General features: G+C 47.2%; 2 protein-coding genes across 5 annotated transcripts in view; one reads left to right on the forward strand and one right to left on the reverse strand.

Annotated features, from left to right (window-relative positions):
* The first annotated feature begins 768 nt into the window (after positions 1-768).
* Positions 769-16,348, forward strand: PDRG1 (p53 and DNA damage regulated 1). 3 transcript variants are annotated; one of them, XM_088467077.1, is made up of 7 exons: positions 769-825; positions 1,607-1,704; positions 11,995-12,067; positions 12,333-12,407; positions 12,483-12,563; positions 14,755-14,862; positions 15,718-16,348. In XM_088467077.1, the coding sequence occupies exons 2-6, from the start codon at positions 1,615-1,617 to the stop codon at positions 14,841-14,843; spliced, it is 408 nt and encodes a 135-aa protein (XP_088323203.1). In that variant the 5' UTR covers positions 769-825; positions 1,607-1,614; the 3' UTR covers positions 14,844-14,862; positions 15,718-16,348. The 3 variants fall into 3 exon arrangements, with proteins under 3 accessions (XP_088323203.1, XP_088323204.1, XP_088323202.1); XM_088467078.1 differs by lacking the exon at positions 769-825 and adding an exon at positions 1,185-1,507 and having other exon boundaries at positions 16,079-16,348; XM_088467076.1 differs by lacking the exon at positions 769-825 and adding an exon at positions 1,186-1,507.
* TTLL9 (tubulin tyrosine ligase like 9) overlaps positions 15,588-25,842 on the reverse strand; it is a 35,752-nt gene continuing 25,497 nt past the window's right edge. For both annotated transcript variants that reach the window (XM_088467075.1, XM_088467074.1), the window contains 5 exons: positions 24,666-24,724; positions 22,834-23,030; positions 16,053-16,166; positions 15,795-15,919; positions 15,588-15,718 (listed from right to left, as the gene is read on the reverse strand). In XM_088467075.1, coding sequence (XP_088323201.1) covers positions 15,651-15,718; positions 15,795-15,919; positions 16,053-16,166; positions 22,834-23,030; positions 24,666-24,724 — 563 coding nt within the window. In that variant the 3' untranslated portion in view covers positions 15,588-15,650. The remainder of the gene's footprint in view (positions 15,719-15,794; positions 15,920-16,052; positions 16,167-22,833; positions 23,031-24,665; positions 24,725-25,842) is intronic.

Here is a 25,842-nt window from a genome sequence, read left to right on the forward strand (position 1 = left end):
TCAGCCAGTGTTAAGCGTCATTCCCTACCATCCAAGTGGGCATATAACCTTGTGGCGAGCGTAGCGAGCCACCGAGGGGACAACTTTCGTTACTTGTGTATGTAAAGAACACAAATCAGACCCTCCAACATGACCCGTTCCATTAGGTACAAAATGCTCTGCTCTTGGACTTCCCTTTAAATGTATGATTGCAGACACCTGTGTTGAAACACGTCTCATCTATTACCTAGCTCAACACAGGTGACTGCAATCATACATTAGGTGAAAAGTCCAGGAGCAGAGTGTTTTGTACCTAATGGAACGGGTCATGTCGGAGGGTAGGCACAAGTACCATTTAAAACATCTCTGCAATGAGTCCGTTAAGTACACAAATACCAAGTTATAGGTTAAGTATTTTTAATAGAGAAATTAATGTTAACTTGGGCTTTTTTGGACTGGTTTGGGATTATTTTTCACTCATCATTTGCTTGTTTTCCATTTCAGAGTTGGCAACACTGCTGCTATGAACTAGAACAGTGGTTCTCAAACTCTGTCCTCAGGACCCTACACAGCTCACGTTTTGCAGGTCACCCAGCCGGTGCATAGGTGTAATCATTACTCAATGACATTTTAAAAGTTCCACAGGTGGAGCTAATTATTTCACTTGTGATTCTGTGAGACCTGGAAAACATCCACTGTTTAGGGTCCAGAGGACCAAGTTTGAGAACCTGTGAACTAGAGCACTACCCGTAGCTCCACAATGCAGGGTGACTGCGTGACCTGTCTGGGAGCGTGATTGGCTGCAGGGTGGCGCCCCTTCCCCAGGGCAGGGTCCTGCAGCATAAGGTCTGTCCTGTGTCACCTCGCAATAAAGCCGTTAGGAGTTCGGACAGACAAACAGAAATTGTTATATAGATACTTTCTACATCTGCCACGCTAGGTGCACTCTGTTTAGCACCACCTCACATACAGCTCCCGCCCCCGTCACTCCCCGTCCCCGACTCTCTGTAGTATCTGAGTGAGTGTCCAGTCACTGGACACTCAAACACTACAGAGGGGTCGGAGACGGGGTGTGGCCTTGGGCTCTTCCTATAATCTCGGGCCCCACATGCGCACTCATCCTAAATGCGTCCCGAAGCATCATGGGACGTGTAGTTTACTACGTACAGCCGCCACCCGTCCGAACACATGTGAGAGTGAGAGACCCCTTACAACTGCAGCTACACTTGTAGTCTGACGTGCTGCTTGTCGTATACTACCGCTAGACGCATCCACTGGAGGGCGCCTATTCATTTATACAAAACGAAAGCCTTCTTTCTGACACTGGAGACCGCACTGTACTGAGTACTGCAGTTATGTCAAGGAGCCATTTTGTCTAAGTTACTGCTTTAATTAAGATGATACATTGTCTCCGACAAGATGTCCGCTTGCTTAGATATCGAGCAAGTAACTGTGTACGCCAAATATACACTCGCTGTGCAGAGTAGTGTTTGGAACATGTTGTGATTGTGACTGTGAGAGGACAGCGGTAAGTGAGAGAGACCAGCTTCCTTGCAGGATGTGAATATATATATATATATATATATATATATATATATATAATATAGATGTGTGCTCTCTGTCACAGGTGCCAGGATGGAACAGTACGGTGGGCCGGATAGGGTGCTTGCATACCTCCAGGAGGTGGAGAGGAGAGCGGAGGATGTGCTGGTGGACAGGCGGCAGGTAACTGGCAGAATAGGCTGCACTAGGTGTAATCCTATGGGAAGGGTGTATGGAGCTTTTGGGTACACAGAACAGTCGGCCAGTACTTTAAGTGAAAGTTCAAGTTTTTAGGGGCCCAAAAGCAATCAAGGCATGCCAGTAATGCCCCTGATCGCTTTGCAAAACGCTATATCTTCAGCTGGATGTCTCATTCGGGACACGGGGTCCGAAAGGAGCCTGGCCCTGCGATGTCTCCGGAGCGCAGCTGGCCACTGCAGGGGGTGGTGCTCATGCGCAGTCCCGTGGACTGCACATCCGCCATAGCCAGGGAGGGTTCCGGCGGATCCCTCCGCTGTCTAATAGTGCGCGGTGTAGCCCATAAGCTACAGCGGCTAACGCCACCTTCAGATGGCCTTAGCTGCCGGGGCCAATATCTTGAATGCATCACATTCTGTATATTAGTAAATTTGGCAGCATCGCATCCCCCATAGAAACCTATGGGGGAGGCGGCTGCCAGCAGCAATGGAGGGATCACAGCAGGTATCTGCTGCAGTCCCTCCTTCATACATACGGGGAATAGTTAGAATTTGAGGTAAACCCCCCAAATACACTTTGATAAATGGGCCCCTTAGTGGTCTATTCATCATTTTAAATATTTGCAGCATTTTCTCCGAAAACATCCGTTTTCGGGTGTTACAAGCAAATATTTAGTATCACCCCAACGTATGAAGGAAGGACAGCAGCAGATATCTACTGCGGACCCTTCATTTCTACAGCCGCAGACCCCATAGGTTTCTATGGGGCATGCAATGCTGTCAGATTCGCATTCCAGAGTTTGGCCCCCACAGCTAATGCCATCTGAAGATGGCATTCTTTTGCTGTAGCCTATGGGCTACACTTCTTAAAATTTTCCAGGAGAGGATTCCTTCCGGAACCCTCCCCACAATGGCTGCCGCATATGTGTGGTCTGTAGACTGCACATGCGCAGGAGTCCCGACATAGGAGTGATCAGCGGTCTTTTCATTCTGAGCACATCATAGGGACGCACTCTTTTCATAACTCTGGGCGGTACAATAGCATACTGCAGTGCCATTTTAGTGCGATTATTGAGAAATAGGCCCCTAAGTGATATAACCCTAGCTACGTTTCTATTTTTTAATGTTAAGCATTAACACATTGCAGAAACACCCTTTTCAGCATATTGCGAGCCATGTTGTGGTAATATTTATTGAAATAATATAAATCTAACATTTTGTTGGTATTTAATGTGTGATTGTGAAGAATGTGGAGCATAACGATCCTTCTAGACAACACAGTGCATTGTGAATGCTGAGGTGCATATGCCCAATGGCAAATGTAGTCCAGGGTATTAATTTACAATATTGGTAATAATGGCAATGTAATCTAGTCTGGGATGCACTGTATCTGTATAACAAACTTTTCTCTCAACAAATTTCCAGCTGGTGCAATGCTTAAAAAGGACCATCTCCGTAGGCCTCAGTAATTACATAAATTAGAACTTCAAAAAACGGCAACTGAATATTATCTCTGTGATTTGACTCAGGTAGTTTAAAGCTGGGTTGAATATTAGCATTGTGTGGAGGCTAATGCAGTGTAAGGCGTCTTATTACACTGTGATATGGTTAAAGCTGAGAAAAGCAGGAGCATAATATGTTCACAATCTAACGTTGCTCAGGCTGGGTAAAACCAGTGAGAATTTGATCACAATGTGACTTAGCTTTGGCTATGTATTTTATACATTTTCTACTTCAGGGTCCACAGGGTTGACCTTGGGGTATAGGTTGGGAACCAAATCCGGGCACCACACAGTTAAAGCTTTCAGCTCCCAGGATGCACTGGGTCCACTCTCCCTATAACCCCGCCCCCAAGCCAGAGGCACCTCGGTTTTAGTTGGTGCCCGGCTGGAGTCAGGTCACCCTTGGCGCAAGAGGGCTGCTTAGCAGTCCCTAAGCTTAAATTTTATTTTAAGAGTTTTAATTTATTTTATTATTTTTTACTACTCTTCAGAGCGGCAGCATCAGATTGTCCATTGGACGACCAAGCTGCCGCTCCTACACCCTGCCGGTGCTGCTACACCAGTACAGATCTGGGGATCGCAGCCGGACCCCAGAGGCTGTTCTAGGAATCCCTGGGCTGCTGCCGGATCGACAGGGACAGGTAAGTCGCGAGCGGGTCTGAATCAGGCCTTTAATCAGACAAGTAACATGAAAATCCACCCCAGGAGGTGATACCCATTACCCGCAATGACCCTCAGGGAATGGGTAACATGAGGCCAAACGCTTGTGTGATACCTCCAATCTGGCGATTGCCAGACCCCCGCCATGTGATCCACCCGCTGTCAGAGAGAGGAAAAACAGCCGAAGACACTTTAATGCTTAAACAAAGGATGATTTTTTAGGTGCAGGTTCACCGTCCTCTATAACTAGGAGGGACTTGACCGCCAGCAACCAAGCAGGGATAACAAAACTTGTTTTAGGCTCCCCCTCGTGTGAAAGGGATAGGAGCCCGAAACATCATCCAGTACTCCCTTAGCTGACGATCTGTGTCAGACAGCAGTGCAGACTGGGAAGTAACCACAGGGCGTGTATTACGCCATCTTGCATTTTGTAGAAACGACATCCACCCAGGATGGCTGTTATGGTAAACCCTGTCAGGAAAATGACAGACTGTTGTGGTACCTGAGGGAATTGCATGTACTGTGAAAAACCCCGTTAGGGAGCGATAGTCTGTGTCACAGAGGTAAACCGCATGAACTGTGCGATACCCTGAGAGGGAAGGGTAGCATGTTGAGGTAACCCCAAGTGGGTTACAACTCTGTGGGCCGCCAGGCGATCCACAATGGAGGCCTGGGTCTTGAGAAAACAAACTGCCCAAGGGGGTCCTGTAAGGGGCCCGACACCTTAGACATAACCCTTCCTGAGTCAAATCCTCCGTACTCACACCTGCAGCACATAACTTGCAGGACAGCAAAAATGGGTGCAGTATCATGCTCTATTTCCTGGTCAGACATATCTGACCAACAATAATTGTGGAAATATCAAGCAGCGCTATACTGGTCCTCACTGGCGCTAAGATTAGCTGCAGTGACCCATTGTCAGCGTATGCAAAACACAGTTCCATCTAAAATATGGCAACGTGCAGCAGGGCCGGATTAAGGTCTGTGGGGGCCCCCATTAAATGGGGACCTTATGCAGAGGCCACAGTAGTGGTGCCCCTTATGCAGTGCCCCCAGTAATGTCAGTGCTCACAGTAGTAGTGTCCCATATGCAGAGCCCAGAGTAGTAGTGCCCCCAGGAATGGTGCCCCTTATGCAGTGCCTATTCAATACCCCCATTAGTAGTGCCACCTGTAGTCATGTCCCCAGTAGTTATGCCCCCTATTGTATTACCCCGAATAGTAATGCCCCCTTTAGAAATGCCCCCAGTAGTAGAGCCCCGAATAGTAATGCCCCCTGTGGTAGTGCCACCAATAATAATGCCCCCTGTAGTGGAGCCCGCTGTATAAATGCCCCCAGTAGTAATGGCCCTGTATTAGTGCCCCCAATAGTAATGCTCCTTCTGTAATAGTGCCCCCTGTAATGTTGCCCCTAGTAGTAATGCCCCCAAAGCATTGCCCCCAGTAGTAATGCCCCCAATAGTATTGCCCCCAGTAGTAATGCCCCCAGAGCATTGTCCACAGTATTAATGTCCCCCGCGTATTGCCCCCAGTAATAAAGCTGCCTGCTGCCTACCTTAAACCCCGCTCCCACGGCCGCTGCTGCCGTCCGGTCCTCTGCACTATGGGAGAGACGTAATGACGTCTCTCAAATAGTGCGCACAGCGTGAGCCGGTAGTCAGAGCTCACGAGTGAGCTCCGGCTGCTGCTGAGGGGAGAGTCGGTTGCCCGCTGGTTACCAGCGGGTGCCCGGTAAATTGACCCTTTCTGCGGGGCTGAGGTGGGCCGGAGGAGGCGGAACTGGTTCCGTCTCCTCCGGCGCACTCTAACCTTGATGGGTGTGGGGGCCCTTTACGTGTGGGGGCCCAGTGACGACCGCCCTGTCGCCCCCCCCCCTGTTAATCTGGCCCTGACGTGCAGCACGCAACAGTATGTGACCAACCTCACAAATATTGACAAGTATATATATAGTGTTCCTTCTAGCTCCGTCGGGAGGCAGGGCGCCGGAGCTAGAGAGGGCATGCCCGCGCGCGCACAACCGAGCAGGGGGTGTGGTCATCGGAAAAGGGGGCGTGCCTATAAGACGCGTCCCCTTTTCGTCACTCTTGGGGGCGTGCCCGGCACTTACGGACACGCCGGGCAGCCCCCAAGCCCTGCAGACAGGGAGAATAGATGCCGGGCGCATGCGCCCGGCGTCTATTCTCCGGCGGTGACCGGGTCACCGCATGTTTCTCCACCCGCGGGACACTGCGTCCCGCGGGTGAGAACGGCTCCCGCAGGCTGTGAGGGCAGGGCGCTTTTTGCCCTCCAGAAGGAGGGCAGGGCACCGCGCCCCGCTAAAACAGCCTAGCGGGAACGCTATATATATGTGTGGTCTCAGAACCACCCTAGGTACACCTGTATTAGGGCAGATTGTAAAGAAAAGGGATAGATATACACTGACAGGTGAGAGAAAAAGCAGACAGTCAGCACTAGCATAAGTCACATACAATGCAGAAATATATATACATAAACATTTCATATAATATACTGCAAATGTTGCTACATTCAACTGCCCAGATTCAGTGTCTAGGAAGGCTATAGTGCTGTGTACACTGACCTAAATAGTGAGGTACGCAGGGGGACTGGACTCACTGACATCCTAGGAGATCTGCTGCATCCATAGAGGAAAATGGCCGCCTGGAGACCTCATAGGAAGAGTGGCCCACGGAGGAAGCAGCTCAGGGATGCTGGACCATGCGCTGGAAAGGCGCACTGAACTGAGGGGAGGAGCCGCTAGACAGGGAAGGCTGCCTCCTCTGGCTAGCAATTAACCCCCGGGATGCTGGCTCCCGCTATAATCCCTAGTGGTCTAGTGGACCCGCGGGGTATGCCTCTATGGAGGGGGAGTCCCCCGCCACCGCCTCCAGTCTGCTGTCCCCAGAGACCCGAGGCGTAAGGCTGCAGGCACACGCAGGTCACCGCAAGCAGTGACCCGCGCACTGAGCACATGTGCAAGCCACGGAGCAAGAGAAATTCTCTCGCTCCGGGACTCAGTACAAAAGGTGAGGCTGTCGATGTTGATCGACATCTCGCCCCGTTTTGTAGGCGGGGAGGGGGGGTGGCTACACAAACGGAGGCGTTCCCGAAGGAACGCCTGCCGTTTGTGAGAGGCACCACTGACCTCACCAGTGGAGAGCTTCTTGCTCTTTTAGAACAGGAAGCTCTCTGGGGCTTGCGACAGACGAGACCCTACCATAAGGGTCTCGTCGCAAGCCCCGATCGCGACCATCACCTTGCCGCTCGCAAAAGCTGTGGATGGTCACCGCAAAAAAAAAAAATGCCCTGATTCAGACCGAGCGCTCTTCAAGAGCGTCCGACTCTGAATCAGGCCCAAAGAGCACTACTACGCCTCCTATCCCTGCTCTGACTGATTCTACGGATACGTAGGTGGTAGCTTTGCCTGAAAATCAATATACTCGCTTTCAGGGGCTTATGGCTAAATGCTATTGAGAGATGGGGTGATGCATTTGTAGACCGTTTTTTCCCTCAAAAACTTCTGGGGATCAGATGTCTCTTGCTGCTCACATTCAAGATGCAGTTTTCATATGTTGGAGTAACAGCTTTGGATACCAGTCTCCTTACCTTCAGGGTTTCGGCCGCGACTGTATCTGCCCACCATACCCTATGGCTGCATTCCTGGAAGGCAGTGGTGGACTCCAAGATAGGCTTTAAAATGGATTACCCTATAATGGGGAGATCTTGTTTGGCCCTGACCTTGACAAGATTGGAGCAATGTTGGCAGTATCACAAACGACATTTCCGCCTTCAGCTACTTCCACTACAAGGCCTCGGACTACATCTGTTTAGTCCTTTTGTCCTGAGGGAAAGCCTAAAGGCCATTTTTCTCCTAGACTGTCGGCCTCCACGAGGGCCGCCATACCCGGAACCAAGCATAACTGGAACTCCAGATGCCCTGCTTCTAAACCTGAGGATACAACTTCCGCCTGACGGCACAGGCCTTCATCTGCGGGATCCCAGAGTGAGATACCGACTTTTTCAGTTCGCCCAGTGCTTGTGTCAAGTCACCACGGATGCTTGGGTAAGAGTTGAAGTCTCTCGCGGGTACGCTCTCTCATTGCTCAGACGGCCTCCTCACATGTTTTGTTACACAGGCCTTACAAATCCAGAAAGCTATACAATCCTTGCGGTAAGCAGGGGTAATTATGCCATCCCCACTATCTCAGCGGGGGAGTGGTTATTCTACTTTCTTTCTGGTGCAGAGGCCGAATGGTCCTCATTGGCCTATCCTCTATCTCAAATCCCTGAACCAAATCCTAAAAGGTGTTTAGGTTCAGGAGAGAACCCCCTACGCTCCATCATCCGAGCTATGGAACCTGGGGACTTTATGGTTTCGCTGGTTATTTAGGACGCGTACCTATAGGATATTCAGGACGCGTACCTACACGTACCTATAAGCCCTCTCATCAGTGTTGGCTCAGGTTTGCTGTGCCACAGCAACACTTCCAATCGGGCTTTGCCCTTTGGACTGTCCACAGCCCCACCGGGGTTTTCCAGATTTATGGCTTTTATGACAGCCCACCTGTTCAGGGTATCCGGACGAATGGTTAATCAACTGGGAAAATCACAAGGTATGATTCATCTGGGAGCCCTGCTGGATTCTCAGAATCGGAGAATCCTTCTGACGTCAGACAAGATCTCCACTCTTCAACTATGAGTGCGCGGCGGTCTCCACAGTCAACAAGTATCATTACACTCTGTAATGCGGGTTCTGGAATCCAGGGTGTCTACCTTCGGAAGGGTGGAATATGCTCAGTTCCATTCCAGGCCTTTGCAAAAACTGATCCTCTCCAAATGGAACGGGTTTCTCCATCGGATCACTGTTCAGACGATTATGCTCTCTCCGGAGGTGCGTCTGTCTTTATCTGGGTGGCTATGACCATCTCATCTAGGGTAATCCTTACTACGAACACCAGTCTCTGGGTGCAGTGACCGGTCCGTACTCCTTTCGGTGCCGTTGGACGTCTGTCACTTCCGCCCTGCCAATCAACTTATTGGAACTTCAAGCTGTCTTGGGCCCTCGCTCTGGCCTAACACATACTTCACGGTAAACCTGTAAAGGTTCAGTCCGATAATGTCATGACACTGGCTTACATCTAGGAGACACTCGTAGTTGGGCAGCAATGACGGAAGTGTCACACATTCTGACACAGACCAAGGGTGTCCTCCCGGCCATCTCTGCAGTGTTCATTCCAGGAGTTCTCCATTGGGAAGCGGACTTCCTCAGCCGTCACGACGTGCATGCCGGGGACTAGTCTTTTCTCCAAGAGAGGTTTCATCTAGTGAGCAGAGGGGGCCTCCCAGAGGTGGTCCTCATGGCCTCCTTACTCTATCACACACTGCCAGTGTTAGGGTCCAGAACTAGAGGTACTGAAGCAACCTCCGGTGGCGCGTTGTCAGTGAAGTGGTCCTTCAAATTTGTGTACCTGTTTCCTCCAGTCTCCCTTCTTCCTAGAGTTCTTCGGAAGTTCGATCAAGACAGAGGTACTGTCCTGCTGGTGGCTCCAGATTGACCCAGACGTCACTGGTACTTAGATTTTCGGAGTCTCTCCATCGACACTCCGTTCCTGCTGCCTCAATATCCGGACCTGTTGTCTGAGGGTCCTTGTCTTTCCCTGGACCTAGATTGTTTGTTTGTCTTTGACTGCATCCCTACTGTGGTCCTTAGGCTTGTCTGGCTCTGTCAACATCGGGATGTTTAGAGCGTGTAGGCCAGCTTTTGCTGGGATCTATCTCTGAATGTGGCATACATAATTCTTATGGTATCGTACCTGCAGCTACGATCCTCAGGTGTGTAGGATTTCCAGAAGTTCTGGCATTCCTTCCAGCTGGCTTGGGCCTAGCCCTCCACCTGGCCTCCCTGAAAGTGCGGGTCTCTGCACTGTCAGGATGGTTCAGATGTGGAATTGCTCCTCTCTATGGTATCCAGATCCTTCTTTAAGGGTGTTTTCTGGATTCTACCTCCCTTTATCCCCCCTAGGAGCTCTTTGGGCTTTGGCAGTGGTTCTTCGTGCTCGCCTTGGGCCTTTATGTGAACCACTAGTTTGGATAACCCTTACGTGGTTTGTGGCTTAGACTCTTTTTTTTTTTTTATGGCGTTTGCATCTGCCAGGAGAGTGTTGGAATTGGGAGCGTTCTCATGGGGCTCCCTCTTCTGGATATTTCACCAAGACAGGGTTGTGAGTCGAACTTGCCCTGTGTTTTTTCCTAAAGTGGTTTTGAGTTCCATATTATTCAGGAACTTATTGTACCGACATTTCAGTCTCCAGTCCTATCGGCTGGGGTGGCCTCATTGACTGACTGTGGTCCGGCCTCTCAGGATTTACGTGGTCCGTTCAAGTTCCTTCAGGAAATCTGACTCCTTATTTGTGTTCTATGGATTTCTGGATTTCACAGGAAAGTATGGCCGGCCAATAAACAGATATTGGCTGGATGGCTTTGTTTGCCTATCTCAGGGGCCTACACATAGGAAGGCCTTTTTGTTTCCGTTGATGCTTATTCTACTCGGGCTGTGGACCCCTCGTGGGCGGCTCGCTGTGGCGCCTCGACTGTTCTGCCTTGCAAGGTGGCCACGTGGTCTTCTGTCCACACCTTTCTAATGTTCTATGCATTGGTTTCCATTGCCTCTCAGGATGCTTCCTTTGGGCGACTGATTCTCCTCTCAGCACAGGAATGTCCCCACCCTTTTAAGGACTGCTTTGGGACATCCCGAAGGTCAACCCTGTGGACCCCCTATGGACCCTGAAATAGAAAACAAGAGATATGGTAAAAACTCACCTTTGTTATCTTTGTTTCTATGAAGTCCATAGGGTCCACAGGGAGCCCGCCCTGACGCACCTGGCTTCATATGGGCTGTGTTACTGGTAACCGGTTTCCCATCTCCTTCTCTGTGAGTATGGTTCTTGAGTGTACCAGTCTTCTCTCTCTTTCTTTCCTCCTCCAGCCTTTGGCTACTTACAAACTGAGGTGCCTCTGGCTTGGGGGCAGGGTTATAGGGAGAGTGGACCCAGTGCATCCTAGGAGCTGAAAGCTTTAACTGCGTGGCGCCCGGATTTGGTTCCCAACCTATACCCCAAGGTCAACCCTGTGGACTTCGTAGAAACAGAGATAACAACAAAGGTAAGTTCTTACCATAGCTCTTGTTATATATTGTAAGCTTGCAAGCAGGGCCCTCTTACTTCTTTACCTGTCTGTTATTAACCAGTCTTGTTTTATTACTGTTTTGTTCCCAATTGTAAAGCGCAACTGAATATGCTGGAGCTATACAAGTAACTGTAAAAGAATAAGATCACATGTGTGAAATGGCTCAGGTAATGAAAAGAAGGGGAAACATAAAATTAGAATCATGCCAAGTTGCAGGCTGGATGAAACGGGACCACAATATGATGACAATGTGACATACCTCAATTTGAGTAAAGCAGTATCAGAAAATGATCCAAGTGTGACATGGCTCAGGTTAGGTAAAGTAAGGGCAGCAAATGATGAAACTGACATTGCGTATGCTGAATAAATTATGAGGAGAACTTCACCACACTATGACATGGTGCCGGATGAGTATAGCGAGATAAGTTGATAGGATTATTGACTGATGTTTTGGGTGGGTTGGGTATGGGAGACCGGCAGTCGGGATGCCGACTGTGGAAACACAGACAGCCGCTTCCCGATGCTCAGAATTCCGACAGGGGCTCTGTAAGTACACTAACCCTCCCTTCCTACATCCCAACACTCCCCCCTTAGTGCCTAACCCTCCCCCGGTGGTGCCTAACCCTAACCCCCACACCCGTGGTGCCTAAACCTAATCCTCCACAACTCCCCCCCCCCCCCCCCGACTAAAAGCTAACCCGGCCGGCTTTAATCACATTCGGGATGCCGCCTGTCAGGATCCGACACTGGTGTTCTGGTCGTGAGTCGGCTTTCTGGGATTTCAACAGCCGGCATCCCAGGCGCTGGACAATTCACATCCTGTTTTGGGTAATGCTTAAATCATGCGGAAGGGATAGAACTACACAGGAGGTTATATAATTATCTAAGTGACAGTAATGAGGTTTGTGCTGATAATCCTCTGTTATTTTATAGATTGTGGACCTGGATATGAAAAGAAATCAGAATCGAGAAGCTCTAAGAGCCCTCAGCAGAGACACCAGTCAAGGTAAGAGGAGAGTGTAGAGAGCTCATGCTACAAGAAGGAAGACCACTCACTCCAGCAGTGTGTGGTGTTAACATACAGTATTCTAGAGTCTCCCTTGTTCCTTCTGAATTGATGGGATGTCAGTCTATGACTATTGGTTACACACATAATGAGTGCCCCCATTTGTGGTAATAGGCCCAGCATTAAGATTTGAATTGTATAGTTAGGAAATGTTCTGATGTAACACTTTGATATACTGATTGCAATGCTGTTTTTATATTTTCAGGGCCGGTGACTGTTTGCTTTGGAAGTATGTTTATTAATCTCCCAAATGATAAAACCAAGGAAATGATTCAGCGAGGTGCGGGGATTGGGGGTGAAAGTAATTATGGCTGTTTATCTGTTTTATTAAATTAACACACTGATTCTCTGACAGATCAAGAACAGCTGGATGCAGAAATAAACAAACTTCACTTGCAGCTGAAAGTAAAAGTGAACCAGTTATATGAGGCACAGGGTACGTTTTCTAATGCAGTGTGTTATTTATAGAGAAATGAAGTGGTGGATGAGCTTTATGTCAACCTTTCATCTTTTGCTTAATCATTCAGAGGCAGAAATTGCTGACTGCATGCTGTTATATTTGTAAGGAAACCATTTGACCAGCATATCAAGACATTGATTTAGAGTAGGGATGTGCAGGCATGGATTGGTTCGAATTTGCACGCCGAGTTCAGATTTTTCCCTCCAAAAATTGGGTCTCGGAAAGAGGTAAAATGTCATCTTTCATGGACAAACATCATCTTCCATGAACTTTTGTCCAGGAATGATGATGTTTGTCCGTGAAAGATGGCGTTTTGCCTCTTTCTGAGAACCGATTTTTGGAGGGAAAAATCCGAACTCGGCATGCAAATTCGAACCTATCCGAGCCTGCACATCTCTAATTTAGAGCAAGAAAAAAGTAAAGCTCAACAGGCCGCATACTGCAACAGATTTTATTTACCCGTTTGCATAACTTTTTTCGTATGGAAAAACAAAGGACAGTAAGGTATTTTCCTTATATACTGCGGTCATATATAGTGAAGGGACATTTGGGGCGGAATTCAATTTAATTCGCGGCCCGCATCTCCCGTCTAAAGTTACAGGAGATCGCGGGCCGCTATGCAATTGTCCAAGATGTTCATGCTGATTGCGCCCATAGAGGTCAGGTTTAGCCGCGTAAAGCAGCTAAACCCGACCAAAGTGCTGGGCGCGATCGCGAAAAGTGATGTTTGGGCGCCCAAACATGTCACTTTTCGCACATTTCAGCTCTCATCCCCCAGGGGCTGCGAGCTGAAATGTAGCGCTGGCAGCTCATCGTGCCCGACAGGAGCAAGAATTGAATAGCTCCGTCGGTCGCGATAGGGGCTAGAAAGAATTGAATTCCGCCCTTAGATGTAATCTTTCCGTTGGATATAACTTACAATTGTATCCAGGGATTAGGTTGTTGTTGTTGTATTTCTGGAAATGAAATATAAACATTTCTCCCTGTTCATATAAATGCATTGTTAATCCGCACAGAAGGAAGCCAAAAATATAATTATGTTGTGAAAGTCACATGAGGGTACATCACCCAAAAACCAGTGGCGGAACTTTATCCCCGTCACTAGGAGGCAAGATCCCCCTCTCGCTGTTTCTTACCAGCTTGTAGACCGCAGTCCAACTGAGCCACAGTGCCTCCTGTGCAGGGCTTCTATTCAGACTTCCCACTTTCTATGTCAGAAGCGGTGTTTATGAGAGTGAAAGTGAAGTGCAGGAGGGTATGGGGACATACAGGCACACAATAAGCAGAGCAGCTTGGTTAAATCCCCTCCTACTGTTTCCCTAACACCATAGGTAGTGTGAGCCCCAATTAGAAAAAATGTTGTACCGAGGCCCTGCGCCCTAGGCTGCAGGCCCCGTTATTACATAAGCACACACCTGGCATGCAAAGGTTATGCCGCTGCCAAGATCCTGAAAGTGACAAACTATTTTGTGTTTGTGTAACCTTACAATTTATTAGCAAATAAATGCATGAGGCACACAGTAGTGTCACTGTGTTCTAATGAATTCATATATATTGGTTCTGTCAAGAAAATGGTTGGTGCAACTATTGCCAGGTGATATGTTTCTTTCAAGTCCTAGTGAGCTGGGGAAGAGGTGACTGTGATTGAGCAAAAATCTTTAAACTAGGGATGTGCAGGCTCGGATAGGTTCGAGTTTGCACGTTGAGTTCGGATTTTTCCCTCCAAAAAAACGGAACTCAGAAAGAGGCTAAACGTCATCTTACATGGACGAACATAATCATTCCTGGACTTTTGTATGTAATAGTATGTAATGGCATAGAGCACAGGTTCTCAACTCGGTCCTCAGGACCCCAAACAGTGCATGTTTTTCAGGTCTCCTCACAGAATCACTAGTGAAATAATTAACTCCACATGTGGATCATTAAAATGAGTCAGTGAGTAATGAATACACCTGTGCACCTGCTGGGTGACCTGGAAAACGTGACCTGTGTGGGGTCCTGAGGACCGAGTTTGAGAACCACTGGCATAGAGAAACTCCGCTTTCTGGATTCTACCACCTAGAAAGTTTTCTATGAAATTTCCCTCCACATTTGCTCACTTATAATAACATATCCACTTAAGAGAAAACATCTACACTATTTTACAATGTGATTTTTGCACCTACAGGTAAACCAGAGCTGAAAGGTTTTAACCTGACTCCACTGGATCCAGATGAAATGAAAGCCATTAATAAAGTGTTAAAAAGAGGAGTGTAAAAGAAGAATTTTCTTCATTGTGAGTGCTATACTACATGCACACTTTAGTCTTTCCATCCCATGTGTAATTCTCTTATCTTATTCTAAACCAGAGAGAAGTTAAATGTTGAGGGAAGTGTGTGCAAGTAAAATGTTTGGCACTGAGCTGTTCAGTGGCCCAGTGGTCAGTATCGCTGCCTCCCAGCACTGGGTTGAATGTGACCAGAGTATTACCTGTGTGGAATTTATTTTCTCTCTGTATCCATGTGTTTTTCCTCCCATGGTCTAATAACTGTAGGTTATTTTGGCTTGTGAATAAAATGACCTGTGTGTACATGCACTTGTTGTTGTTCCACTGAGGTCGGGACATTCTGTGCAGTTTGGTATAATTTATTAGTCCTAGTATGACATTATATCGGAGTGTCAAACAACCTATGGATAGAATGTATTTCTGCATTAGTTGTGGAAGATATCAACACCCTTAGTGCCCCCTGGCCGTTCCATAAAATTACAGCTTTGTTGTCTTTGGATACTGGATAAGGCTATGTTTAGATTTGACTAAAAGAATACATCCTAAAACAATGCTTCTACACCCCTTGCACTCTTGCCACGTAATCACTATTGCGGAACATAAGTGTCCAATAAAAGCAAAGTGGAAAGAAAAAAGAAATTCGGTATTGCCCCAAAGACGTGCCTATTGGTCCAATATGGTGTATACATCACTGATACAAGCCACTTCCTGGCACACAAGTTATAGCACCACGATTTCTGAAAATATTTTGTTTATTTCTGGGTTACCTGTGAACCATTGCCATTAATATAAGAGAATCATAATTTCTTAACGTTGGTGGGGTTCATTAGTTGCCTGAGCGTTTTTTTCCTGTCATTGATGCAGCCTGGAAGAACAGAGATCACTGATCAGCCAGATTCCTTATTTAATCTAACATTTCATTTGCTGAAGGAGTCTCTCACCTAAGTGTGTGTTTGCCACAAAGGTACCATTGGCGAGCAGGTCTTGTTGACCATCATCACGAGTTACAGGGCCATCGTTCCACATAAGGTCGAAGCCACCAACTCTCTTCTCCTTTCCTGTTAGTCTAAATGGATAACAGTAGACTACACTTATTGCAAAGAATGCTATGGAAGAATTGTCATGTGTGTTGGATGTGTACAGTCTTATAGAGCGAGGTCCAGTCTGGTTAGGGGGAAGAGACGCAGCTGTGTCCTCACCTGCCTTCCATGTCAATTACATGCAGGGTATCTTCCAGCAAACGACACTTCAACTTGTAATCCTCCTGGCTGCTGGCGGTCAGAGAAGGGGAGGCGTTGACTTCCAGAAGCCACCTGTGATAAGCCACAATAAGTGCAGACAGTTACAAGTGAAGAATCAAACAGCTTGTGTACACAACTTTTCAATATCACCTGTATTTTGGCACCAAAATTTACATTTATACGTCTGCTATAGAACCACTGTTTGATATTTCTTTGTACAATGTAAGCTTCTTACAATAAATAAATACAATTTTCATGTTGGTTGTTTTTCTTTTTTCATGTGCTGTATTATTGGGTAGTATTGTAATACCCTCCCCCTTCCACACATTGGAGGCAGCCAATCCATTAATTTTGTGTCAGTAATTTATGAATAGTGGTCATGAAGTTCCTCCATATCGTTACCAGTTTCTGTTATAGAAAGGTTGCAGTCTGTAATATTAAATCAGTGCAATAATAGGTCTAATATACCACATTTCTTCTTCAGGGCCAATAGGGGGTCCACAGGGTTGACCTTGAGGTATAGGTTGGGAACCAAATCCGGGCAACACGCAGTTAGAGCTTTCAGCTCCCAGGATGCACTGGGTCCACTCTCCCTATAACCCCGCCCCCAAGCCAGAGGCATCTTAGTTTAAGTTGGTGCCCGGCCGGAGTCGAGTCACCGTTATCGCAGGGGGGGGCTGTTTAGCAGTCCCTAAGCTACTTTTTATTTTATGAGTATAAAATGTATTTACTTTAGTACTCTTCTGAGCGGCAGCGTCGGACTGTCCATTGGACGTCCAAGCTGCCGCTCCATCACCCCGCCAGCGCCGCGACGCCAATACAGATCTGGGGATCTCGGCGGGACCCCAGAGTCGTCTGTGCTAGCGGGGCTCTGTGGGATCCCAGGACTGCTGCCGGATCGATGGGGAACAGGTAAGGTCGCAGTGATCCGCGCATTTATGCAGTCTAATGCCTTCGGTCTCTGGGGACAGACCGAAGGCAGTGACGGTGAGCCTCCCATACTCAGTGTGTCCACTAGACCACCAGGGACTTGAAGTTTGGCAGTGGGAAGCCTGTGTCCCGGGGGTTAATAGCCGGCCATGGGAGGCAGCCTTCCTTGTTACAGCGACTCCTCCCCTCAGCTCAGCGCGCCTTTCCAGTCTAAGGTCTGGCGTCGCTGAGCTGCTTCCTCCGTGGGCCACGCTTCCTCTGAGGTCTCTGGGCAGCCATCGCAGATCTTCTAGGACGGCAGTTGGTCCAGTCCCCCTACGTACCTGGCCTATTGGGTCAGTGTACACAGCGCTATAGCCTTCCCAGACACTGAATCTGGGCAGTTGAATGTAGTGCCATTTGCAGTATAGTATATGTAATATAATATATTTTCTGCATTGTATGTGACTTATGCTAGCGCTGTCTGTGCTTTTTTTTTTTTTTCTCTCACCTGTCAATGTATATCTATCCCTTTTCTTTACAATCTGTCCTAATACAGGTGTACTTGGGGTGGTTCTGAGACATCACATATATATACTTGTCAATATTTGTGAGGTTGGTCACATACTGTTGACTGCTTCACGCTGCCATATATTTTAGGTGGAACTGTGTGTTGCATACGCTGATAGTGGGTCCCTGCAGCTAATCTTAGCGCCAGTCAGGACCAGTATAGTGCTGCTTGATATTTCCACAATGATTGTTTGTCAGATATGTCTGACCAGGAAATGGAGCACGATACTGCACCCATTTTTGCTGTCCTGCAAGTCATGTTCTGCAGGTATGAGTACGGAGGATTTGACTCAGGAAGGGTTATGTATAAGGTGCCGGGCCCCTTAAAGGACCCCCAATGGGTGTTTTTTTTTTTTTCTCTCAAGACCCTGGCCTCCATTGCGGATCGCCTGGCGGCTCCCACAGTTGTAACCCACTTGGGGTTACCTTAACGTGCTACCCTTCCCTCTCAGGGTATCTCACAGTTCTTGCAGTTTACCCCTGTGACACAGACTGTCGCTCCCTACCAGGGTTTTTCACAGTACATGCAATTCCCTCAGGTACCACAACAGTCTGTCATTTACAGGGATTACCACACAGCCACCCTGGGTGGATGTCGTTTCTAGGAAACCCAAGAAGGCGTGATAAACGCCCTTTAGTATCTTCCTCAGTCTGCACTGCTGTCTAACACAGATCGTCAGCCAAGGGAGAACTGGATAATGTATCTGACTCCTATTCCTTTCACATGAGGGGGGACCTATATCAAGTATTAATATCCCTGCTTGGGTGCTGGCGGTCTAGTCCATCCTAGTTATAGAGGATGTTGAACCTGCACTTAAATCAAATCGCCCTCAGTTTAGACATGAAAGTGTCTTTGGCTGTTATCCTACTCTCTGACCAGCGGGTGTATCACAGGGCGGGGGTCTGGCAATCGCCAGATAAGAGGTATCACTAAAGCGTTTAGCCTCATGTTACCCATTCCCTAAGGGTTATTGCAAGTAATCTGAATCTCCTCCTGGGGTGGAGTCTCATGATACTCGTCCAATTAAGAGCGCTACTACGCCTCCCATCCCTGCCCTGACTGATTCTACGGATACATCTGTGGTAGCTTTGCCTGAAATCAATATACTTGCTTTCAGGGACTGTTGCCCGTCCAACCATGGCTATCCGCATGGGCGGCTAATGCTATTGAGTGCTGGGCTGATGCACTTGTAGACCTTTTTCTCTCAAAAAACTTCTGGGGATCAGATGCCTTTTGCTGCTCACATTCAAAATGCAGTTTCATATGTTGGAGTAACTACATTGGATGCAAGTCTCCTAACCTTCAGAGTTTCGGCTGCGACTGTATCCACCGCCATACCCTATGGCTGCGCTCATGGAAGGCAGAGTTGGACTCCAAATTAGGCCTTAAAATGGATTACCCTATATTGGGGAGATCTTGTTTGGTCCTGACCTTGACAAGATTGTAGCAACGTGGGCAGCATCACCAACGGCAAGTTTATGCCTTCAGCTACTTCAACTACAAGGCATCTTAAATCTGTTAAGTCTTTTTGTCCTCAGGGAAAGCCTAAAGGCCAGTCCTTTCCTAGGCTGTCAGCCTCCACGAGGGCCGCCATACCCGGAACCTAGCAGACCCGGAACTCCAGACGCCCTGCTTCTAAACCTGAGGATAAACCTTCAGCCTGACGGGACAGGTCTTCATCTGGGGGATCCTAGAGTGAGTTGCTGACTTATTCATTTCACCCAGTGCTGGTGTTAAACCACCACGGATGCTTGGGTAAGAGATGGGGTCTCTCACGGGTACGCCCTCTCATTGCTCAGATGGCCTCCCACCTGTTTTGCTACACAGGCCCTTCTGCAGACCCGAACAAGGCCTTACAAATCCAGAAAGCTATACAGTCCTTGCTGTAAGCAGGGGTAATTTTGCCAGCCCCACTATCTCAGAGGGACTGGTTACCATTATACTTTCTTTCTGGTTCAGAGGCTGAATGGTCCTCATTGACCTATCCTCAATCTCAAATCCCTGTACCAATTCCTAAATGGTGCCTCGGTTCAGGAGGGAACCCCTATGCTCCATCATCAGAGCTATGGAACCAGGGAACTTTATGGTATCGCTGGATATTCAGGACACGTACCTACATGGTACCTATTTATCCCTCTCATCAGCGTTATCTCAGGTTTGCTGTGCCACAGCAACACTTCCCATTTTCAGGCTCTGCCCTTTGGACTGTAAACAGCCCCACCGGGGTTACCGGATTTATGGCTTTCATGACAGCCGGCCTGCTCTGGGTATCCGACTGCTCCTGTATCTGGACAGCCTCCGGCTCTTAGCAGGATTACCAGGGTGTTTAAAAACCATTTCCAGTTAACCATTGCCTTTCTTCACAAGCGCAAATGGTTAATCGACTGGTAGAAAGTCCTCCCTGAATCCCTCACAGGGTAGGGTTCATCTAGGAGCCCTGCTGGATTCTCAGAATCGGAGGATCCTTCTGACGTCCGACAGGATCTCCACTCTTCAACTATGAGTACGCAGAGTGGACAAGTGTCCTTACACTCTGTAATGTGGGTTCTGGTATCCATGGTGTCTACCTTTGGAATGGTGGAATATGCTCAGTTCCATTCCAAGCCTTTGCAGAATCTGAACCTCTCCAGGTGGAAAGGGTTTCTCCATCGGATCAATGTTCAGACGATTATGCTCTCTCCGGAGCTGCGTCTGTCTCTATTTGGGTGGCTATGGCTATCTCATGTAACCTTTTTGGACCACGGACTAGGTAATCCTTACAACGGACGCCAGTCTCCGGGGCTGGGGCGCAGTGCCCGGTCCGCACTCCTTTCAGGGCCGTTGAAAGTCGGTCGATTCTACTTTGCCAATCGACTTTTTAAAACTTTAAGCTGTCTTAAGGCCATTACTCTGGCCTATTACATACTTCACGGGAAAACCTGTAAAGGTTCAGTCCGACAATGTCACAACAGTGGCTTACATCTAGGAGACGCTCGAAGTTGGGCAGCAATGACAGAAGTGTCACACATTCTGACATGGACCAAGGGTCACCTCCCGGCCATCTCTGCAGGGTTCATTCCGGGAGTTCTCTATTGGGAAGCGGACTTCCTCAGCCATCACAACGTGTATTCCGGGGACTGGTCTCTTCACCAAGAGAGGTTTCAACTCCTAGTGAGCAGATGGAGCCTCTCAGAGGTGGTCCTCGGGGTCTCCTGACTCTATCTCACACTGCCGGTATTACGGTGTCAGAACTAGAGATAACGATGCAACCTTCGGTGACGCGTTGTTAGTGAAATGGATCTTCCAATTTGCGTACCTGTTTCCTCCGGTCTCCCTTCTTCCTAGAGTTCTTCGGAAGTTCAGTCGAGACTGAGGTACTGTCCTGCTGGCGGCTCCAGATTGGCCCAGATGTCATTTGTACTTAGATTTTCGGAGTCTCTCCATTGACACTCCGTTCCTGCTGTCTTTGTCCGGACCTGTTTTCTCAGGGTCCTTGCCTTTCCCTGGACCTGGACCGTCTGTCTTTGACTGCATCCCTACTGTGGTCCAAAGGATTCTCTGGCTCTGTCATCATCGGGATGTTTAGAGCGCGTAAGCCAGCTTCGCCTGGGATCTGACTCACTTTGGCATATATACTGTATTTCTTATGGTATCGTACCTGTAGCTACGATCCTCAAGTGTTTAGGATTTCCAGGGTTCTGGCGTTCCTTCCAGCTGGTTTGGGTCTAACCCTCCGCCTTGCCTCCCTGAAAGTGCTGGTCTCTGCACTGTCAGTATGGTTCACACGTAGAATTGCTCCACTCCCGTGTATCCAGGCCTTCTTTCAGGGTGTTCTTTGGATTCTATCTCCCTTTGTCTCCCCTAGGGGCTCCTTTGGGATTTGGCAGTAGTTCTTCGTGCCCTCCAGGGGCCTCCATTTGAACCACTGGTTTTGATAGCCCATACGTGGGTTATAGCTTAGACTCTCTTTCTTATGGCATTTGCAGCTGCCAGGAGAGTGTCGGAATTGGGAACGTTCTGTTGTGGCTCCCTCTACTGGAGATTTAATCTAGACAGGGCTGTGAGTCGCACTTGCCCTTTGTTTTTCTTCCTAAAGTAATTTTTTAAGTTCCATATTATTCAGGAACTTATTGTACCGACATTTCAGTTACCAGTCCTCTTAGCTGGTGGGTCCTCATTGACTGTGGTCCGGGATCTCAGGATTTACGTGGACTGCACCAGTTCCTTCCAGAAATCAGACTCCTTAGTTGTGCTCTATGGATTTCACAGGAAAGGATGGCCGGCCAATAAACTAACATTGGCTAGATGGCTTTGTATGACTTTCTCTGGGGCTTACACACAGAAAGGCCTTTCTGTTTCGGCTTCTGTTGATGCTTCTACTCGGGCTTTGGGCCCTTTGTGGGTGGCTCGCTGTGGTGCCTTGGCTGTTCAGCCTTGCAAGGTGGCCACGAGGTCTTCTGTCCAGACTTTTCTAAGGTTCTATGCATTGGATACCTTTGCCTCTCAGGATGCTTCCTTTGGGCGTCGGATTCTCCTCTCAGCATAGGAGCGTCCCCACCCTTACTAGGACTGCTTTGGGACATCCCCAAGGTCAACCCTGTGGACCCTGAAGAAGAAAATGAGAGATATGGTAAGAACTTACCTTTGTTATCTCTCTTTCTACGAAGTCCATAGGGTCCACAGGGCACCCGTCCTGACGCACCTGGCTTCATATGGGCTGTGTTACCGGTCACCGGTTTCCCGTCTCCTTCTCTGTGAGTGTGGTTCTTGAGTGTTCCAGTCTTCTCTCTCTTTCTTTCCTCCTCCGGCCTTTGGCTACTTACAAACTGAGGTGCCTCTGGCTTGGGGGCGGGGTTATAGGGAGAGTGGACCCAGTGCATTCTTGGGAGCTGAAAGCTTTAACTGCGTGGTGCCCAGATTTGGGTCCCAACCTATACCCCAAGGTCAACCCTGTGGACCCTATGGACTTCGAAGAAAGAGAGACAACATGGGTAAGTTCTTAACATATCTCTCATTATCTGCTTATATTAATATTCACTGTTTGATTGTATTTTAACTATTACTCGATCTTTAGAGATCAACCTACTTATAAAAAATTTATCAAATGATCTCACTCACAGCCCATTTTATACCTGGATTATTAATGTGCCTGTTGAATAGAAGCTGTCCCTTGTACACAGTGCAATGCCATTGACTGGATCAATGTTTATGAGCACAAAATGGTTGATGACTGTTTCACTTTCAACACAGGTAATGTATTCACAAGAAGGTTTCGCTTACGGTTTTAACTCCTCGTCCAGGAGGATGTCATATCCGTAAAGTTCAAAGCAGTGTTTGTCATTGATGATTATTTTCTGGACACTCTGCAAACTCTTGATGAAAATATTGTCCATGTTTTGCAAGATGTTTTCCACCACCTCAGACCCGTGTTTGGCTGTCAGGTAATGCCGCAGCTGCATTATCATCCATTTACAGCCCTGGAAAGAATGGGTGATACAGAACTAATTTATGAAGCATAAAGCAACTATCAAAACTTAAAATTAACCGTATACAGTATAGAGAAATAAAATGATCAATATGGCAGCATAACATTTTTTCAAAAGGAATATCTATAGATATGTACTCGTAGAACTTTGCTCTAATCGCACCAAATGGCCCTCTTTGGCTCGCATGCTGTCCACTGGGGCTGGGAGTACTTGTACTTCTGTGTACAAGGTTCCAATATGAGTGTCTGCGGCCATTCTTCCTGCCACGTTTCGTTATGATTAATCTGCAACTTTATACACATTTTATACCAATTCCTTTGCAACAGAACTAGTAACCTAGTGTCCCTGGTACACTGTGGTTACAATGTGACTAAGATGCTATTATTTAGGATAAAGTAAGCTTCACTACCATGGTGGAGTGCCTAAGTCTTACCAAGTGTCTTGCGCCATGTGGCGACACTAGATGTATGAAGACACAGCTGTACTAAATAAATTACTGTAACCAGAATGAGAAATGGTCATTGATACACCAATTATACACATTCTTTCAAGTGGAAAAATCGGTATAAATGGGTTGAGCCAGTCCTTTTTTCATTTTTGTCATAATTTATTACAGAACTGTAGATAACATACAAACTTTAAAGGTTGTAACAATCCAAGATTACAAAAATTTGTGTATCATCAAAAATACTAAATAATATACATTCTGCCACAAATCAATATTTAGTTTACCAAATTTTATGATCTGACATACGATCACTCGCCCCTATACAACTGGCCGTGATAGGATTGATCGTGCGCCTCACCAAAAACATGCGATCATGATAGATCTAAATTACGACGGTCGGACGCACGATGCATCGCATACGCAAAAACACGGCACGATCTGCATACGATCACAACGGATAATATGGGCTGCGCTTCTGATCATAAGATACGATAGAACAGCAGCGGGAGCGCACATCGGATTGTATCCCTACCTAAATACTACACGATTTTCACACAATTCATCTTCCGACGCATCTAAAATCGTTTGATCGGCCCGAAATCGCGTTAGTGTATGGCCAGTATAACTGACGTGCATTTCATTCTGCTCCAATCTATTGTGTTTAATTAGATACTGTATTTAAACTGCTGAAGCGTTTTATGTCAACTATAGAAAATTTTCAGTTTAAAGTCAGAATATGTCAGAGGTCTAAGTACAGGAGATGATTAAATACAAATGATTGGAGGGGAGCTAAGCCAAATGAAGTGCAGATCTATAACTGTAATATAACCAGAGGGAGGGACTCTGCTTGGCACTGCTCTACTGCCACCTACTGTCAAAAGTTGTAACATTTTCTTTGTTAAATTCTTTGTTAAAAATATATGCATGAAACGCAAGGTGGGAATGTGTTAAAAACAGCACGAAGATACTCAGAATAGAAATGAACCAGCTTCCTTGTAAAACATGGGGGTTATCCCTAATTTAAGAAATTAACAAACAGTAACAGTAGGTCATGCAAAGTGGGGACATTTACAAATAGAATGGGGCAAGCACCTATGAATGCACCATATAAAATAATAGCTGTGCATCTATTGAATTATTACATGGCTATATTTTTTTCTGGCAGCAGCTTTACTTACTTTTTCTGGGTCATAATCTGGAGCTGTTTTCTGGATAGCTACATTGGTCAAATGAATATCTGTATCGGCAAGTTAAGAACAAGCATGTCTATAGAAAGAATATAAAAAAATTGCTCATAATAATTAGTCTCTGTAATTATAATGTGGGGGATGCAGCAGATACATTACTTGCAGCTTCGTCTCATTATGGCTACTTTTCACAGGCAGAAAACAATAATGGGATCAGAACTGATTTGTTCAAAAGTGGGTGGATCTTCCTGAGATGTACATATCAGGTCTGATTCTGAGGTGTGGATCTCCCTGAGATGTACATATCAGGCCTGATTCTGAGGTGTGGATCTTCCTGAGATGTACATATCAGGCCTGATTCTGAGGTGTGGATCTTCCTGAGATGTACATATCAGGCCTGATTCTGAGGTGTGGATCTCCCTGAGAAGTACATATCAGGCCTGATTCTGAGGTGTGGATCTTCCTGAGAAGTACATATCAGTCCTGATTCTGAGGTGTGGATCTTCCTGAGAAGTACATATCAGTCCTGATTCTGAGGTGTGGATCTTGCTGAGATGTAATATCAGGCCTGATTCTGAGGTGTGGATCTTGCTGAGATGTAATATCAGGCCTGATTCTGAGGTGTGGATCTCCCTGAGATGTACATATCAGGCCTGATTCTGAGGTGTGGATCTTCCTGAGAAGTACATATCAGGCCTGATTCTGAGGTGTGGATCTCCCTGAGAAGTACATATCAGGCCTGATTCTGAGGTGTGGATCTTCCTGAGATGTACATATCAGTCCTGATTCTGAGGTGTGGATCTTCCTGAGAAGTACATATCAGTCCTGATTCTGAGGTGTGGATCTTGCTGAGATGTAATATCAGGCCTGATTCTGAGGTGTGGATCTTCCTGAGATGTACATATCAGGCCTGATTCTGAGGTGTGGATCTTCCTGAGATGTACATATCAGGCCTGATTCTGAGGTGTGGATCTTCCTGAGAAGTACATATCAGGCCTGATTCTGAGGTGTGGATCTTCCTGAGATGTACATATCAGGCCTGATTCTGAGGTGTGGATCTTCCTGAGATGTACATATTAGGCCTGATTCTGAGGTGTGGATCTTCCTGAGATGTATATATCAGGCCTGATTCTGAGGTGGGGGTAAAGCGAAAAAACAGCAAGTAACT

This window comes from Taudactylus pleione, unplaced genomic scaffold, assembly GCF_031769625.1.
Source record: "Taudactylus pleione unplaced genomic scaffold, aTauple2 ptg000069l, whole genome shotgun sequence".
In the NCBI taxonomy this organism is placed as follows: domain Eukaryota; kingdom Metazoa; phylum Chordata; class Amphibia; order Anura; family Myobatrachidae; genus Taudactylus; species Taudactylus pleione.

What these genes read in the sequence shown, in the direction of transcription:
- PDRG1 (XM_088467077.1), top strand. Translation starts at nt 1,615, where the DNA reads ATGGAACAGTACGGTGGGCCGGATAGGGTGCTTGCATACCTCCAGGAG. An exon ending in TGCTGGTGGACAGGCGGCAG is followed by an intron (nt 1,705 to 11,994) that starts GTAACTGGCAGA and finishes GTTATTTTATAG; the next exon opens with ATTGTGGACCTGGATATGAA. An exon ending in CAGCAGAGACACCAGTCAAG is followed by an intron (nt 12,068 to 12,332) that starts GTAAGAGGAGAG and finishes TTATATTTTCAG; the next exon opens with GGCCGGTGACTGTTTGCTTT.